The sequence below is a fragment of the Magallana gigas genome, chromosome 3 (assembly GCF_963853765.1).
Source record: "Magallana gigas chromosome 3, xbMagGiga1.1, whole genome shotgun sequence".
In the NCBI taxonomy this organism is placed as follows: Eukaryota; Metazoa; Mollusca; class Bivalvia; order Ostreida; family Ostreidae; genus Magallana; species Magallana gigas.
Window position 1 is genome coordinate 46,442,722 of NC_088855.1, and position 18,705 is coordinate 46,461,426.

Genomic DNA, 18,705 nt, shown 5'->3' on the forward strand with positions numbered 1-18,705 from the left:
TCCAAGATGCTAGATACGCTTCCTATTGATGTCAACTTGCAACTTATTTATGTTAACATGCAACTTCTTTATGTTGACATGCAAATTATTTATGTCGACATGCCACTTAGTTATGTTAACATGCAAGATAAATATGTTGACATGCAACATATTTATGTCGACATGCAACTTAGTTATGTTGACATACAACTTATAAGTTGCATGTTAACATATTTATCTCGCATATAAACATAACTAAGTTGCATGTCAACATATTTATCTCGCATGTCAACATACGTAAGTTGCATGTTGACTTAAATAAGTTGTATGTCGACATAAAAAGGTAGCATCTAGCATCTTGGATGTCACAGGTGGGCGATTTTTGAGATTTTGTAAAATTCTTATCTGATTGCAGTTTTCTTGCATGTCAACATAGTTATGTTGCATGTTGACATAATTATCTTGCATGTCAACATGTTGACATAAATAAGTTGCATGTCGACATAAAAAGGTAGCATCTAGCATCTTGGATGTCACAGGTGGGCGATATTTGAGATTTTTTGAGATTTTGTAAAATTCTTATCTGATTGCAGTTTTCTTGCATGTCAACATAGTTATGTTGCATGTTAACATAATTATCTTGCATGTCAACATATTTATCTTGCATGTCGACATATTTGATAGAAATATAACTTGCACACAAGGGGCAGAGGTATGCCACCATTGAAATGTTATCAAAAAACTAAAACATCAGTAAAACATTGAAGATACCATTACATACAATACTGAAAACCTCTACGAATGGAATGAAAATTGTCAACTGCGTGCACATGGTCATTTCAAGAACATAAACATGTACATGGTTTACACGGGGTACAGATTAACAAAGAGTATGGAAACGCCAATAAAATATTGTTAGAATCAATGTATTTATCTGTTAATCAACAATCAAAAATTCACAAAGTAATGAATTAAGGGCAAGGAGAATAACATTATCTTAAACCAGCTGGCATAATACGGTACAGATATGTCAGCAGAGATAATTGGAGTAATTGCGTTTATGGAGTTATAATTGCAAGTAGTACTTATAAGGGACATATAGGTATGCATACATACAGAACAAGGCAGTGATAGGCAAATATTAATCTTATATGGCGCTTCAGTCGCATCTTCTTCTTTCTAAAAATTTTACAATTTAACGCTCCCCTGTTACATGAAATTGACTACAAATTAAGTGGCGTGAGTTGAAGGTAATTTAACACTTAACCAATGTTTGCAATTGTGGTTGTGCTAACTGTTATACATGCATAACTAATTATATAATGTCATGCAAATATCAAGGATGTTTGATAATACTCTGATTAACAAACAGAATTGATATTTAAAGCAAAATTCAAATTGTGTTGACCAAATTTAAAGCATGAACACTAAAATGTGAGCTGAAAAGAAAAACGGTGGCATAATCAAAAGGAAACAAAATTATATGACTGTAAAACTGGAAAATTGTAACAAAATAATTTATTTCTCGGAAAATGCTGATGGTTGTTGTTGACCACCCAGCCTCCTTAACCAGACAGATAACCGGATAACCAAAATTCAATGTGAAGGAAAATAATGACCATTCACACTATAAGTCAATCCGGTGGACTTCGTCAGAAAGTCAAAGCAGGGCAAACTAAAAATAACAACTTTGGAAAGAAGTACAAGGTACAAAGATGTAGAATGAATGATAAAACATGAAAGTATCTTGACATGAATAAAAACGACAGAGATTTCTGTCTAGTGGGCCGTTGTGGAATCTATTGAAGTGTTCAATATGTTTTCAAGTAAGAGCACAGGTAAGATGGACATTAAGGGATCAAGAGGCAGTTTCATAATGGAAAAAGATTTTGCGTCTGGAACCATACAGGTTCTTACTCTTGTTTTGAAATCCCCCGAAGTATGGGTACCCCAACATCTATCTAGACGGTCTGGAAAGCTGCAAACTCTGGAGAATCTTCTTATCATCGTCATAAACCAAGTAAAGAACATTCTCATTCAATCTCTGGAAACCCACGACCAGTCCTGCATAAGCTTACTTAAAGCTGACTGTCTGTAAGTTACATCGATGATGACATTTTCACCTATTTATCATCCGGCGTTATAAACACATTAACACACATAATATTACAGAGAGGAACCGTCGTATAATTTCATGTGAAATTTTCTCTTTGAGGTTGTATGGGACACTCCCATATTGACGAACTATTTATCGAATTAACAATAAAATCAAGTGTAATTTTGTAAATATTTTACCCGAAATTGTCACTTTCCAGCGAAGCGCAATGGGTTAGAGCGTTCACTCCGTATTTATAAGTCAAGATTTCGAATCCCGCTGGGGATTTAAAAATTTCCATTATTCCCCAAAAAATTAAAATGTATTTTTGGGGTCAACTATTTAAAATTTGAAAATTCTAGACCGGTGAAAGTATTCTGATTATAATGCACTTCAATCTGATTAAAATCAGCCGTTCTGATACGCTACCGCTCTCGAACGAAAGCGGTAGCGTATCAGAACGGCTGATTTTAATCAGATTGAATGCACTTTTCATGTTCAGTAAAATATCGGAAACGCGGATTTCGGTTTGAATAATAGAATTCCAATATGGCTGCGCCCATACAACATGTCGTAATTTAAGATTTGATCATGTATATTGGAATTTTACGATAATTCAACTGACATTTGAGCCCTGATGATCATTTTACCACATAGAATAAATGTAGAGATCTCAAAGAGAATACTTTGCAGTCATCAATTCTCCAAGGTAAACCAACAGTAATTAATTAATATTGGGATATTAGTCTGTTATTTCTCGGCTATTTTCCTTATTCCAAGTTCATTCATATACATACCTTTAAATGGGATAACTGATTCATCACATACTTGTGTATTGCGCGATATTTAGAAAAGTGTTTAATATTTCAAACAGATGACTGATGTCCAAACCTCAAAACCAGAAGTTCATGGAGACTCACAGATTGACATAGAATCAAATCACCAAACTGCTGGAAATGACACAGAAAATTCGAGTTCTCAGCACCCTTCATCCAGCCACGCAGGACCGAGCAACACTACAGAGCAGCTCACACTGGCAAACTTATCTGGAAAAGCCAGGAGAGCCCTCATTAGGGTCAGTTCTCAGCAGAAATATCTCAGTCTATTTTTAAAGTTCACTACTAAAATAACTATACACTAATACAAACACAATAAAGTGTGTCTTCTGCCTGTCTTGCATGAATGTATGTTCGTTCTGCCCAAAATTTGTTTGCCCTTGATGCCTTTCCTCCTAATTTCCATTTGCCCAGAATCCGTTTCACCCTAAAATTTGTTCACTGGAGTCTGTTCATCATAGATTCAAGAATTAAATTTATTTTCTTCGTGAATACAGTATCAAAATATATAAATTTGATAATTGAAAAGCTGAATTTAGTTGATTCAACACATATTCTAATGACCATACTCGGTGAACGGACTGAGGCAAACAGGTAGATAGGGGAACCAACCAGATACCGTCTTGCACATGTATTGTACATTATTGTATATCATATTATGTATATGTCCTCTATCTCTTATTTCTCTCTCAATCTCTCTCTCCTGATTTATCATTCCCAATTCCTTCTCCATATCCATAGGGTACCTGATGGAATTCCTTCTAAAAAATTTAAAATCAGTAATTTGAATGTATTTTTAATTAGTTCATATCTTTCAATTTTTAGAAAGAAAAATACAAGGAACTTAAGAGAAAAAACAAAGGCTTGACAAGCAACCCTAATCCTGGATACAGCATCTTTAGTGAAACAGAATACTACTTTGAAAATGGTATTTGTATTCAGTTTGTTGCAAGTAATCAAAATATGCATTCAATTTGATATAGACTATTGAACATTTTTTAGTGATAGTTTATTTTACATGTACTTGTTCGATTTTTTTTTTTTACTTGATGATCATTAATTTTTTTAGAGTCATGTCGATTTGTACCGGTACATGTATATATGCGTAACTTCTTACATTTTGAGATATATTTTTGACACTTTTCTTTCAGGATTAAGGAAAGTCTATCCCTATTTCTATGCTTTCTCCACATTTGTCAAAGGTCGATGGTTTAAACGAACACTGTGCGATATCTTTACTACCGAGTTTTCCTTGGCCAAGGAATATGATGTGGTGAGTTTATGTCCATTGTTCTTTTTTGATAAAGAAACATACCTGGTACATATATCTATAATATCTATAAAATAGTGAATTTTTATATATCATGCTTTTAACAATAAAAATACCTTAAATCTGATTTAGGAAACTTTGGTGAAAGAAGGGCACATAACTGTGAATGGTAGAGCTGTTTCACTAGACTATAAGATCAAGCAGGGAGACATTGTAGAAAACAACATACACAGGTACTTATGAATATGTTATGTTTGTGTCTAAATTACTCAAAAAGCCAATAGATGCATGTATTAAATTTTTTCCTAGTGAATGAATGGCAGACAGGGTAGGCATTTTAGGAAACTGTGTACAAATTGTGTGAACTGTGGTCATCTACTCTTGCAACTTATAATTTAGATTCATAAAACTGTGTGCAATGGGGTTTTTTTTTGGTGCATTGGAGATGTATGTGCCTGAAGTGGTTATATTGTATTGTTTTTATGTTCATTAATACATCAAAAATAACATAGCTGAAATTACTATACCAGTGATGTACAAGCTGCCAATTGTGCCTAGATACCGGTATATAGATTTCATTCAACTGAACTTTTTATCAGCAACAAAAAAGACCACACGTTGCTTGCTTTATTTCACGTTTTAGTTTCTAATTCTATACTTACATTTGCACATTGTAACTTGTGCTTTATCTTCGCCTTCTCTCAATTTCCACTCTCTGTTGTTAAATTATGATACATATTATCCAAATAACAATTGTACACCAATTAGAGAAAATTTAATTCCTGAGCATTTTCCAGGCATGAGAACCCAGTAACAGGGGAGAGAATTGAGGTGATTGAGGATAACAAGGATTTAATCGTAGTTAACAAGCCCTCATCCATTCCCTGCCATCCCTGTGGAGGTTATCGTTACAATTCCATGATCTTCATCCTCGGCAAAGAGCTGGGATATGCCAATCTGAGAAGTAAGTAAGATCTAAACTTCTCCCCAGTAAATGTTTATATGTTTAGTTTATATCTATCAATACTTTTGAGTGCAAAACCTTGCCCATTTGTACATGTATATGTAGCATTTGCTAAATAAACTTTGATTTCATGTATATCATGATTTCAGCGGCATACAGACTGGATCGTCTGACGTCTGGAGTACTGTTTTTTACGAAGAATGAAGCAGCGACCAGGAAGTATATAGATGACATCACTAATCGTAACGTGGAGAAGGTATACGTCTGTCGAGTAGAGGGAGAGTTCCCAGAGTAAGTCAAAATAGTTGTTGCAGCATGCAACAGTTGCTCTAAATACCGGTAGATATTATTCCATGATGTAAAATTTCACTATTGTCTGTCGAAATAGAGATCCTCATTGATTAAATTTTGCATTGATTGTAAACAGATGGACAATGGATAACATGGTTAGATGCTTTATTTAGAGTATCTTAAATTTATCCAAACTATTATAGAAGTGCATTACTTGGTATTTACACACACTGGTTCTAGATGCAATTCAGCATTTGTAGGGATGTATGAGTTTTAAGGCTTGTATTGGAAGACTTATACCTTCTTTGTAATGTAAAGCATGACTTGTGTCGTTTGATAACATTACTTGATCCGGTGTTACAGAGGGGAGGTGGTATGTGAGCAGCCTATCGCCAAGGTGAGCTCTAAGCTCGGAATCATGAGGTGTGGAGAGGACGGGAAACCCTCAAAGACGACCTTCACCCGCCTCAGCTACAATGGAAAAACAAGCGTGGTTCAATGTAAGTGCAGGACATTTAATCAATTTGTCTCAATTCAAATTTTAAAATCAGGTTCCAAGGCCATAAAATTTAGTCAGGCTCACTTTTGATTTAAGTATAAAACTTACAAAAGGCATACTGGTATAATAGTAGAGAAGTGAGACTATGATCAAAAGTGAGCTCTTTTAAGTTCTATGGTCCCGGGCCAGGTACAATATTCAGTAATTGATAAAAACATAATTTTGGTTTCACTCATTGTTACAGGTAAACCCCACACAGGTCGCACTCACCAAATCAGGGTACATTTGCAATATCTCGGTGAGTTTATCTCTGAATCAGTCTAAGCCAGAAGAGTAAAAAGAATTTGTTGATATTGATGCGAGTCCTTTCCAGAAATTTTCCTCCTTAAATCATTTAGGTAAATGTTTGATCTTTAATTGGAATCATGTAACATTCATGTATATATAAAATAGCATTGATGTTGATCTGTAAAATAGTTTTATGTTATGGCTGACACCAAAAATTGAAATGATTTCACAATATTTAAAGTCATGTGTTATCTTCAAAAATTAAATTGTTGGTCTGGTGCATTTAAAACAGGTTTCCCTATTGTCAATGACCCATGTTACAACAGCCTTTGTTTTGGTCCAGAAAAAGGTAAAGGTGGAAACTATCAGCTGACAGACGAACAGGTAACTTGGATTGTTTCTGTCCTGATGCTGTGAGTTTATGGTATACTTTGAAAATATCTCATTGTCATCATTGATGATTTTATATGTAAAGCTATACTCTTCACAAGTGAATATGATGCCAAAAGCCATAAACTTCTACAAATATATTGTATATGTGTACAGATAAGCCGCATTTAATCTGGAATACTACATGTACATATATTTTATTTTTGAAATTCAGATCCATAAATTAAAGGAACAGGAACACAACAAGGAAATGTGGACTGTTAAAGGGGATAACCCGGACTATCCAAAGAGGATCCAAGAGCTGAGCAAAGAGAAAGGAAGAGATTCTGAGGATCTGAAGGATGTTTCTCAAGTTCCAGAACCAGACCCTAAGAGGACTAAGCTTGATTCTGATGTGAAAAGTGACACTGCCTCAGTAGAATCTTTTACCTCAGACTGTGATGTGCCCTGTAGTGTTCAGACTCATAGTGAGCAGAGGTTAACTATGGATGGAAAACCTCAGCCTCCATTTCAGTGGGAGAAATGGCTCCCCTCTGAATCCTGTCCACAGTGTAAGAAGCAGTATCTAGATCCCAAGCCAAGTCAGCTCAGACTCTACCTGCATGCCCTCAGCTACAAGGTAGGCAACTGACATACAAAATTAACTTATTTTGATAAAGGACTATATATGATATGAACCTAAAATGGCCCCCTAAAATTAACATCGTCATTTTACTATAATTCTTTGTTTTCTTAGTACAGATATGTATGTGATGTGTTGACATAGTATTCATTTTGGTTCAAGTGCCCATAATTTAGAAATATGACATTGTAAAGACAACCTTTTCCTGCCATTTTTACATTTTTAGCGTAAAACAGCTTGTTAGCAGTTTTTCCTTCTGAAAACATAGAGCGCATGCTTGAACAAACAAAATATTTTAATCAGAGATGTATCTAGCCAAGACTGATAAGTGACAAAAAAATTGTTCTTGTTCAAGCGTGCGCTTTATAATTCCCATTCGTAAATAGATAAGATGAAAAATATATTTAATATCAACTCTTCTAAAAAATAAGTCAACATTTTATTGTACCTGAAACACTTAAAAAATGGCGAATTATGGGGGCCAAATTTAACTCTTATCATATATAGTTCTTTGGCCTCATTGGTCGACAATGAATACTGCAGTTTATGTTTCTACAAGTCTTGATATACTATTACTTTATTTTTCAACTAACAAACTGTTATTTTTTTTTTGTATATTTTTGACATTCTTGTTGAGAAAATTATGAGTCAAATTCATTTTAATATTTTATAAATATTTACAAAGTAGGGTAACTGTGATTAGTCTAAAGAGTAAAAAGAATTATCTCCCTTATAGCAATATGAGCTTTAATTTTCATTGTTCAAAATTTTCTACCAGAATGTAAAAAAAAATAATTAGATTAATGAACTTTGTCTGTTAGTATTTGTTTTTGAGTAGAGCTATCTTGAAGGTGAGATTCTCCTTGTGTGGAATATTTTCAGGGCCCTGATTGGCATTACCAGACCTCAATGCCCCCCTGGGCTGAACCAGACTGGGAAGATGACACTGATACCTGAGGACAGATAGAGAACGATTATTCTTGTTTACCAACTAATAAAATTTTATTAAATTAGACTGGTTTTTTTTGTCTTTAATGATTAGTGAAAAAAAGTTACCATGTAGTCAAAACCATGGGAGAGAGAGAGAGAGAGAGAGAGAGAGAGAGTACTAATAGAATTGCTCATTGTGGTGATGAATATTGTTTGAAGCAATTATTCTTTACTAATAGAATTTGAACTCTACTTTTGTATTCTTAAAACCACAAACATTTTATAAACTGTCCTGTTATATTACATAACAAGTGGCCCAGCAAACTGTTTGATAATAAAAACGTAGATTGTTGGTCTGAAATTTGACTGTCAATAAGACATTTTTTTTTTATTTCATGGGCAACAATATTTTGAAGGTGGCCCTAGATGTCTTAACTTAAAGGGGCATGGTCACGGTTTTGGTCAAAAATATTTTTACAATTTCAATATTTACAATGCTTTGGTAAGGCATTTCTTATAGGCAACCGAACTTTGAGTGTCATTCCTCAAGTTATATGAGAGTCATAGAGCTTACAAATATTCTTTGCTGTGTAAACAAAGCTTTTGTTTACTTTTCAATGTTGAAATGAGAATTCCTGTTTTAGACTGAAAAAGAATGTGTTGAATGTTAGGAACTGTTTTTATTATGCTTAAAATGAATGAGAAGATAGACAAATCAGCTTGAAAAAGATTTTTTACAGGTAAATTGAACCTATGTAAACAAAAACAGGGCACAAGCCTTGTTTACATGACTGAGAATTGTGAGCCCTGTATCTTGCTTCTAACTCTACAAATGACTCAAATTTCATTTGATTTTTAGAAAAGCATTTCTAAAGCATTGTAAATGATAAAAACAGAAAAATAGAATCTAACCAAAATCATGACTATGCCCCTTAAAGTGTTGACTATTCTTGTTGCTTGGACAACATGTATACCTGGTATATATATTTTATTGAATCGAAAGACATTAAGCTTATTTTTTAATATTAATATCCGCAATATAATTTGGAATCATTGATACACATTTTACCTTTTCTATTACTTCTTACTTGATGTGTATATATATAAATTGTTTATTTTTTAATATTTTGAGGCATAAGTCAAGATACCACATACACAATCAAGCGCAGATTTCCCCTCCTTGGCTTTGATTAGCTCAGAGCCTCAGATGCATACAGTACACATCCATACATTTAAGTATTTCCTATTCTATGTTTCTAGGTAATTAATTTTATGAAAAACAGAAAATGTTTATAAACTGTTTTTAAATCCTCCTAGTTACCAGCAAACAGCCAAATTTGTTTTTATATTGGTTTCAGGGTGTTTTATGTTAAATGTTTTTTATGTTAAATGAACGTGACTGATTTATGAAAAGTATTTGAAGCATGTCAATCAATACCCTGATATCCAGCTACACATTGATTTGACTGAGAAAACTATAGGCCTCAGGAAGCAAGGATTTTCTGTTGTTGAAATTCTGTATATGGTGTAGGAACCATGAAAGGAAGTGAATTGTATAGATGATTAGAAATACACATGCAACTGTGTGTATTAATAGCTGATATTTTGAATAGATTTTAAAATCATAATTTTTTAAAAGTCCTTGATTAGCAATGACATGGCATAGTTTTCTATATATGCAGAAATACTCTCGTCAATAAGGGGTTTTAAAATTCTGTTAAGGTTGTTTCTTCCACCAAACATGCTGAGTTTAAAGGGTAAAAATATTGAGAAACCATTGAAGCCTACATTTGATGAACCAGCCATAACGTTGTCTGTTTACAAGCACTGTTGTCAAGTGGTATTGGTGTTTTTAAAGTCCGGGTACATTGCACTCTTCAGAAGGTTGTTTACAGGAGTCTATCAGAAGCAGATGATAAACATTGACCAGGTAAGTAACAGCTTTTTAAACTTGCAAAAATAGTTGCTGCATGTAAATGATGAAAACATGGTACAATATTAGCACATATCATATTGTGCATATATGACTATGGAATTGATGAGATAAAAAATGGTAAATACTACTGGTAGGGGTCTATCTAATTTCACTTCCATCAGGCAACATATTGAGATTGATCAATTGTCAGGTGTGGTCACTCATTGTCAAGTGAATGTTTTTTACATTGTATTGATGAAATTAATTTGTTTTCTATCTAGATATTCTGATGTTATCCCCCCTTTTGCTTTTAAATTATGAATGGACAGGTCTTGTAAAGACATTAAAGTTTTAAAAGCTATAATTGATGCATCTCATTCCAGGATGCCCAGGCGCTTTAGGCACAATAGTCGAGTGGGGTACCATGGCAGGGTGGGGTACAGAGGTAGAACAGGGTACAGGGGCAGGGTGGGGTACCACAGGAGAAACCGGACCAGCATGTACAGCCCATACTCCGGCGGTTACTCAATGGACAGGTACGGGGTTGGACGTCACCGGCCCTATCCCTGGATGAGGGACCTGGAAGAGATGGCTGCATCCTCCAGGCGGAGGAGGGAGAGGGTGGCTAGGCAGAGGGAAGATAGCGAAGAGCGACGACCAAGATCGGTAGGCATCAAATTAGATAGGATTGATGGCATGAAAATTGAGGGAAAAATGGACCATGCTTTTCATGTTTTTTCAATTGATTTCTCTAAGATAATGAAATTTTGGGGTCCTGGGAGATTAATGATTAAAAAACAATACAGAAATATCTGATTTCCATGTTGGAATGCATTTCCCTTTATTTTACTAAACATGAGGAAAGAAAATGCTTTCTTGAAAGTTTTTCTGGTAACATTTAATTGTGATAATTTTACTAAAGAACATATTGTAGAATATGTCTTTCACTGCAGTAAAAAAAATCAGAGTAGTGATTAAACAAATCAGATTAAAACTTGTTTATGCATTTTTAATGAATTTGTGTGTGATTGGTTTTAATGAATTACGACTGTATGGTTATATTCTTTATTATTCTGGTTTTATAAATATTATTCAAACAGGTGAAGGAAGAAGATAAGGAAAAAAGAGAGAGGGAAAGAGAAAAGAAAAGAAAAGAAGAAGAAAGGCTTGAGAAAGAAAAGAAAGAAGCAGAGGAATTACTGGAAAAAATGAAAGAAAAAGAGCGAAGAGAAAAAGAAGGTCAGCCTCAAGAGACTGAACCTCTATTAATATAATTAAAAGTGATGGAATATATATTACAGAAAAACCAGTAGACCTGTAGGGTTTTAATTCATTCATATAAAGTCCACTTGAAGCAGTTGCTAAACCTCCTTGAGTTCTTGTTATATACATGCATGTACACAAGTAGCAGTATATTTTTATCATTCTTTTGCTATGAATTAATAGAACGTGAGAGACTGGAGAAGGAGAGAGCCAGTAAAAGACCTCTGAGTATCAAAGATGTTGACATGAACATCCCTGACAACTGTAAAGCTCATCACACAGACAAATTCGAGCTCACTCATCTTCCTGAGGATAAGCGAGAACTCGTAGTCCGTAGGGGTCAAGAGTTCAGCCTCATTTTAAAACTGGATCAGGAGTACGACAAAGCAAAGCATGATCTGGTCCTACATTTCACAACAGGTATTCTTATGCTTGATAATTAAACTGCATTAAAAAATAGTATTTGCTAATAATAGTTGGAATTTCTCTATATATACATGTAGTAGAACCTTGCTCAGCTTGAGATTTAAAAAATGCATATTTTATTTTTCAGGACCCAATAGTTCTCCAATTGCTGGTACAGACATAACTCTAACAGTAGATGAAAATGGCCGAGCACCAACACATCCAGAAAATTGGCATGCTCGCCTGATTGGTCAGAACAAGACTGATGTCACAGTGGGAGTGTCCCCTTCCTGTAACTGTTTTGTAGGGGAATGGTCTTTGTTCATCTCCGCCCAGAGCAAGATGCCTGACAAAAATGTCCAGAAAGAGGAGTTTGAATGCTCATCTGATATCAACATACTGCTGAATCCATGGTGTAAAGGTCTCCAGAGATATCATATTTTTATATCAATTTGAAACATGCAAAGTTATCTGTCTTCCAATGCTAGAAAAAGATTATACACATTAAACCTTTGCTGAAACCACTAAACAAAGATGACTCTTTTAAATATCATCCAACTGCATGTATCGTATTATGAACTGCTGTTTCAATGTTGAAAATTCTGTAATCTGAAACTCAAACATATGTAATGCGTTTTACAATTTATATTTTAAAAAAAAAGCTCTTGTTTCTTCCAATAAATTCAATAATTTTTTCAAAAGATGACCAAGTCTATATGAAGGACACAAACTTACTAGAGGAGTACGTGCTCAATGACCAGGGGGCTGTGTTTCAAGGCAGCTCCGACCATATTGGTGCAAAAGTCTGGAATTTTGCGCAGGTACTTTTTGAACCATCTTTTGATGTTTGAGTTGAACACATTTCATTGACTAATGATGCCAAAAGGATTGGACACATGTTCCAAAAACTTAAAGAGTCCTCTCCTTTTGATATCTGAACAAAGCATTTTCATCAATGTTCTATACTGATGCCATCTATAAAATACAGATGCATATGGTGTATTATATGTATATTTACATTTAATATTTCATTGAGGAGGACATTTTGTTTCTCTGATTTCAGTTTGAGGAAGGAGTGTTGGAGGTCTGTTTTTCATTGCTGAGGAAATCTCATGGCTACAAAGTTGGACCTCATATGTCAAACCCAGTGACCATGGCTAGGGCTATATCCGCCATAGTGAGTGAAAAAAAATCTTATTCCTCATTGCTTTACAAAGTGGTACAGAATGTCAAGAAAAATGCTAGCTTTAGATTCATTTACACATGAATCACCAAACATAATATCTTTTCCACTACCAACATATCTTAATATCTGTGTCTACTCATGGGCTTATTATGAAATTAAGAAGTATAAAGTTTCTTATACAAACTACTCCCAGGTGAATTCCAATGATGATGATGGAGTGCTGGTAGGTAACTGGTCTGGGGACTATGACGATGGAACCTCGCCTACCGCCTGGATAAACAGCTCAGACATCCTACTACAGTACAGCCGCAACAAGGGGGAGGCGGTCAGGTACGGCCAGTGCTGGGTCTTCTCTGCAGTAGTCACTACAGGTAATCAAAGTGCTGAAACTACTCAAGAGAGTTGAATTTTATGTAGGATTATTGTTTGACCAAAGTCTGAAATGAATAACAGAAACAATCATCTCCTTTTTTCAAAGATTTATTTCATGTTGTGGATTAATTAATCCAACGAGTGCAAATGTTCACACCACTTCTGGAGCAAGTTGTTGCATAGAGGATTTGATTTACAAACCAACTTTCAAAAATCAGCCATCACATAACCTCCCCCTCCCTTCCCCTTAAAGATGCCAGCATCAAATATACCAAGAAAACTGCATTTGAATTGGGCTCCTTTTCCTTATATCCTGCTTGTGCAAATTAATAGGACTATGTTTATGTGAATCTCATAGAAATAACCAAAATTATTAAATCTGTTGGGTTTTTTTTTCAGTCTGTAGAGCTATTGGTTTACCATGCAAAAGTGTGACCTGTTTTGATTCAGCACATGACACAGATGGAAGTACGACCATTGATTACGTGTTTACCCGTAATGCTGATGGTTATTTGAAGAGAGATCGCGACAGGACAGATGACTCTATCTGGTAGTGTATCAGCACCCTGTTATTTCAAACCATTGAAAAAAGAAACCAATTTTATATACTTGAAGTTTTTCTAATTGAAAATATAAATAAATGATGTCCACAAGATTGAGATCATTCAACTAAAGGTAATCAAAATATCAGTAAAAACAACATGGACAAAGATTATGAAAGTACTTTTATTCAAAACTTTGATGCAGGAATTTCCATGTTTGGAATGAGGTGTGGATGGCAAGAAAGGACCTGAAAAATGAGTATGATGGTTGGCAGGTGATTGATGCCACACCTCAGGAGATCAGTGATGGTAAGTCTGTTGTAACATGATATTGGCATTAATGTTGGAATTAATGTTTGGCTTATTCAATAACTATTATATTTGTATTGTTGAGTCAAGGTCAGTTTGGTGTTAAATTCATTAATTTTTTTATTTGTATAAGATATGTTTGAGGTACAATTTCTGCATTTTTTGTCAGATAATCAAAATAAAAAATACTTTTAAAAAATCAAAATCTGAGATAAAAATGAACATTACCGGGTACTTCATTTTTTAGACATCTTCTGCTGTGGACCTGCTCCAGTGGCAGCCATTAAGACTGGGAACTGTAAGATATTGTATGACCTCCCCTTTGTGTTTGCGGAGGTGAACTCTGACGTCATCCGTTGGGAATATGTCAACAAATTGACCTGGATCAACATGGGGTCAGATACAAAGCGGTAACTACTGAGTTTTTGTTGTACCAGTATTTTCTAAAGAATTTATCATTGTTTAAATTAAAGCGCTGACATATTGATATGTAAGACCATTTAACACAGTGGTAATTGGAAGAATGCCATATTTTGCACTTCACAACGCTTACACGAGATAAATAAGGACTTTTAAAAAAAAAAACTACAAATTGTGATCAGTATTCAAATGAAAAATATTTGCTTAGCACTGGGGCAAAGATCTTCTCCAAAAACCCGGATGGTAAACCCTACACCGATTCACTGACAATCAGTAGATGGCAGAAGTCCAGTCCACACGATGTGACATCAGACTACAAGTTTCCTGAAGGTCAGTGCATGTACTGTATGGCTTAAATCTCTAAATGAAGTATTTAAGCTTTTAAATTTTTTTACATTATTTATGATATTTAACAGACACCATTAATTATCAGAAATATATTGAAAGCTTTGCATAAACTTCGATACATATACAATGTTTTCTTTTTTGTTAAGGATCCAGAGAAGAGAGAAGAGCAGTAGATAATGCAGCCCAAGCTTCCAGGGTATTCCGCGGAAAACAGACCCCAAATGTATGTCACCCAACGCTCTTTTTTTAATAAAAGTGTCATTGTTTCAGAACTATTTCAGACCAAATCAATTTATTTATTGTATGTGAAATTGGTATACAATTAGATTAAGCTGTTTGTTTATTCTCAGCAGTGAATAATTTTTACAATTTTCTAGAATCCCCTAACATGTTGAGCTACGCCTTGTTTTTTTTGGTTCTTGATTTAGGATGTAAAGATTGAGATGGTAGAGAAGGATGGGATGATGGTCGGTGAGGACTTCACCATCGAGTTCCGATTGGTCAACACCAGTCAGAAGAAGAGGGAGGTCTCCAGCCTTCATTTGGAACTCTACTCCAAATTTTACACAGGGGAAATCAAATCCAAAATCTTCTTCAAGCCTCTCCCTGGACTCACACTGGAAGGAAAAAAAGGTATTTATGGAAGAATGCCTGGCTTCTGTACTTTGTTGATAAGATAACGCCTCTGGGGATGAATCACTTGTACTATGGAATCATTCATATTGCACCATATGTACGGTCATCCAGGAATTCACACTCTCAACCAACTGAAAAGATCAATCTTTTATTCGTTATTAATGTTAGAAAAAACTACGAAATATGCCACTACTGGCAATCCACAAAAATTGGTCTGCATGAACGTGAACGATTCTGCAATATAGGTCTGACACAGTTTATTGTATTATCTTTCTTAATTTAACATCACCAATCCCTGGTTATGCTGAAATTGTATGTGTATGGTAATTTCAAACACAGTTTTATATTCCCTATTATAGAATTAAAAAATCATCATCAGAAAGCAACTTTATTATAGGCATTGTACAAAGGGATGTTGCACTGAAAGCTTCTCTAGGTGTAGTGGTTAAAACTGGTCACCTAAGTTTTATTCTCTCTTTTATTAAGATAAAACATTTAGTGTGGATGTAAAGTCAAAAGACTATCTTGACAAGATTGCTGAGCAAGCCAACATGGAGGTTATCATCTCGGCAACTGTTGCCAAGGAAAACAACAACAAAGACAACATAGTGAAGGTGGACAACTTCAGACTTCGGAGAGCTGATATTGAAATCAAAGTAAGCTGCTCGACCAAAGAGTTATGATTTCATGAATACAGATACATCTTGTTTTCTAAGTGTTTAACTGAGTACATTAGTTTTGAGGAGGATCTTTGACTTTGTAGATGCCCACTAGTTGCAAGAAGGGGGAGGAACTTACAGCACATCTTAATTTTAAGAACCACTTAACAGTCCCCATGACAAAGTGTGTTCTTTACCTGGGGGGAGCAGGATTTGAAAAAATGGAGAAAATACCCCAAAAGTAAGAACTCAGAACTTTGTAGGTGACTGAGTGGTTTCAAATTCTCTCATGTTTTGTTTGTTATTGTCATTCATTTATTCATTTATTTTGATCTCAACACCAATGTTTAATGATACAGTAGAGTCACACAATACTAGTATACGATAAGTACTCTCTAATAGACATCACTGTGTGGGGAAAAAATCATGTTAAAGATTGTCAGATGCACACATGCATTAAAGGTAAATAATAACATTGTGAAATATTTTTGTATTTTAGAGATGTTCCCGCTAAGTCGGATTGGAAGTTATCTGTGAAGGTGAAGGCCAAGAGAGTTGGCCTTGAACAGTTTTCTGTGACCTTTGACTCCCAGGAAGTTCCGGACATAACTGGCAGGGCGGAAGTCCAAGTCAAATGAAAAATAAAGAAAATTGGCATTTGTACAACATACACTGTATATTGCTAAACCCCTAAAAGACCAGAGTCTTTTTCATCTTTTTTAACATATCTATCTTGGATAGAGGTTTCAGCTCTCAAGAGATTCACACTTTTCCCTCCATATATTTCTTATTGTTTAGAAATGGTTGTGCACTGATTACCCTTTCATTAACTATTGGGTAAATAACATTAAACTTATATATTCAGCCATTGTCCAACAGTATTTAGAATACTTTTTGTATATTCATAAAATATAGATGTCAAGAGAATTTGAAATTTTGTCTTTTGATAAATAAAATTCCATAAAATTATACAAGTATTTTGATTGTTTCCATCAACTGATTTTGTAAGCGGTTGACGGTTGTTAAAGCAATGCTAACATTGGATGTTTTGTCGTCATCGGCATTCTCGGCAATAAGTCTATTTTTATAGACCTCCATTTGAATCGAAGACGACGTTAATTTGAATCACGATGACTGATGGTTCTAATATTTGAAAAATAAATACGTTTCGTAGTTTGAATTATGGTTGACTACACTACGTAATGAATGAAAGAACCCCGTTATAAATGCATAACAATTTTTAATGTTCTTTTTAAAAGCCAAGCAGAATCTTTAAAAAAGGATAATTTTTTTTCCACAAATTGATTTGCTTAGAAATATCCTGTAGACACGTTTAATCAGAATAGTTCCAAGTCAATGCGCAGTTCATTGGGTCATAGCTGAAAGACATTCACATATCACATTTTGTCATAAATTTATTTTGATTAAAGATCAACCCTAACATGATCTGAAATGACAGTATAACAAGTATTGCGGACGCGTGCCTGATATGTCTTAGCTGCAGGACTGTAGCTCCCGGTCTGAAAAAATTCGGATGAACGACCTGGGACGTCGTCCATCCGAATTTTTTCAGACCTGGAGCTACAGTCCTGCAGCTAGATATGTCTGATCCGCCACCCCAAAGCCCCCCCCCCCCTCCTTCTCCCGCCTCTTGAGATTTCTAACCTTGGACAGATGCTGCTACATGTGACACTTGTAACTGGTCCTACTAATTTTTTATCACAATTTTTCTAAAAACCGTATTCATAAAGGCATTCCTATCCGTTATGTAAAGGGACCAGTTTTATGACTATTTTTGCATCATCCATGTTTCATTTCATTTTCAAAAAAAATCTGAAATAATTTTTTTGTTGGGGTTAGAGTCCAAAGTAAAAATAGAGTCGTTTCTTTGAATAGTATTTCTAAAGCGCATTCCTAACCCTTGTGTTTTGTCCTTGCATGTCTCTGTGATGTTGTCAACATAACTTGTTAAAAGGTGTCAGTAATTGACGTTATGTAATGTTTTACAATAAAGTGAAAGAATTTTAAAAAGAAAAAAACCCTCCGACTTGTCTCGTGTTCGTTACAGACAGGAAGATACAGATCATATCAGATACTGCATTGCATAAATTATGACACTATTATATGACACGCACCATTTTTTTTAGTAAAGTTGACGCTATGAAAGAAATAGTTTTGGATAAACCAAACTGCAAAAAAGAAAGAGCTATTGACTCTTTAGAAATTCCACGCTATGTCTACTTCTATTGCCTATTGTGATGATATGAAATGATGCGTTAATTGTTTGCTAATTCGTTTTGGGTAAATTTTGTTTGTAAAAAGATTCCAAGTGGACTGGCAAGCCAAGGCCATGATATCTTTAAATGGATTCATGCAGACAAAACTTATTGATTCTGTTGATTAAAAAATAAAATAAACCAGAGGTAAAGAACAACTAGGACTGAAATACGATATCGTGACGTTGAATAGAGTGTGCATCTGGTGCA

At 34.8% G+C, this 18,705-nt stretch overlaps 2 protein-coding genes across 2 annotated transcripts; both read left to right on the top strand.

The window, feature by feature from the left end:
* Positions 1-2,607: 2,607 nt before the first annotated feature.
* LOC105341628 (uncharacterized) lies at positions 2,608-8,247 on the top strand. The gene is made up of 12 exons (XM_011448245.4): positions 2,608-2,783; positions 2,949-3,149; positions 3,736-3,838; positions 4,062-4,183; positions 4,313-4,413; positions 4,978-5,144; positions 5,294-5,435; positions 5,799-5,935; positions 6,179-6,232; positions 6,515-6,606; positions 6,827-7,231; positions 8,117-8,247. Exons 1-12 carry the CDS (start codon positions 2,712-2,714, stop codon positions 8,189-8,191), a joined length of 1,671 nt encoding a protein of 556 aa, XP_011446547.3. The 5' UTR covers positions 2,608-2,711; the 3' UTR covers positions 8,192-8,247.
* A 1,637-nt stretch (positions 8,248-9,884) lies between these two features.
* LOC105341629 (protein-glutamine gamma-glutamyltransferase 4) lies at positions 9,885-17,156 on the top strand. Its single transcript, XM_034480222.2, has 17 exons — positions 9,885-10,094; positions 10,463-10,745; positions 11,180-11,318; positions 11,526-11,762; positions 11,896-12,168; positions 12,450-12,568; positions 12,811-12,924; positions 13,127-13,304; positions 13,705-13,855; positions 14,053-14,156; positions 14,404-14,566; positions 14,785-14,906; positions 15,071-15,147; positions 15,353-15,557; positions 16,047-16,216; positions 16,324-16,460; positions 16,719-17,156. Exons 2-17 carry the CDS (start codon positions 10,464-10,466, stop codon positions 16,855-16,857), a joined length of 2,610 nt encoding a protein of 869 aa, XP_034336113.2. The 5' UTR covers positions 9,885-10,094; position 10,463; the 3' UTR covers positions 16,858-17,156.
* Positions 17,157-18,705: the final 1,549 nt, after the last annotated feature.

What these genes read in the sequence shown, in the direction of transcription:
- LOC105341628 (XM_011448245.4), top strand. Translation starts at nt 2,712, where the DNA reads ATGATCATTTTACCACATAGAATAAATGTAGAGATCTCAAAGAGAATA. An exon ending in GTAGAGGGAGAGTTCCCAGA is followed by an intron (nt 5,436 to 5,798) that starts GTAAGTCAAAAT and finishes CCGGTGTTACAG; the next exon opens with AGGGGAGGTGGTATGTGAGC. An exon ending in TGCATGCCCTCAGCTACAAG is followed by an intron (nt 7,232 to 8,116) that starts GTAGGCAACTGA and finishes GAATATTTTCAG; the next exon opens with GGCCCTGATTGGCATTACCA.
- LOC105341629 (XM_034480222.2), top strand. Translation starts at nt 10,464, where the DNA reads ATGCCCAGGCGCTTTAGGCACAATAGTCGAGTGGGGTACCATGGCAGG. An exon ending in AAGTCTGGAATTTTGCGCAG is followed by an intron (nt 12,569 to 12,810) that starts GTACTTTTTGAA and finishes CTCTGATTTCAG; the next exon opens with TTTGAGGAAGGAGTGTTGGA. An exon ending in CACACTGGAAGGAAAAAAAG is followed by an intron (nt 15,558 to 16,046) that starts GTATTTATGGAA and finishes TCTTTTATTAAG; the next exon opens with ATAAAACATTTAGTGTGGAT.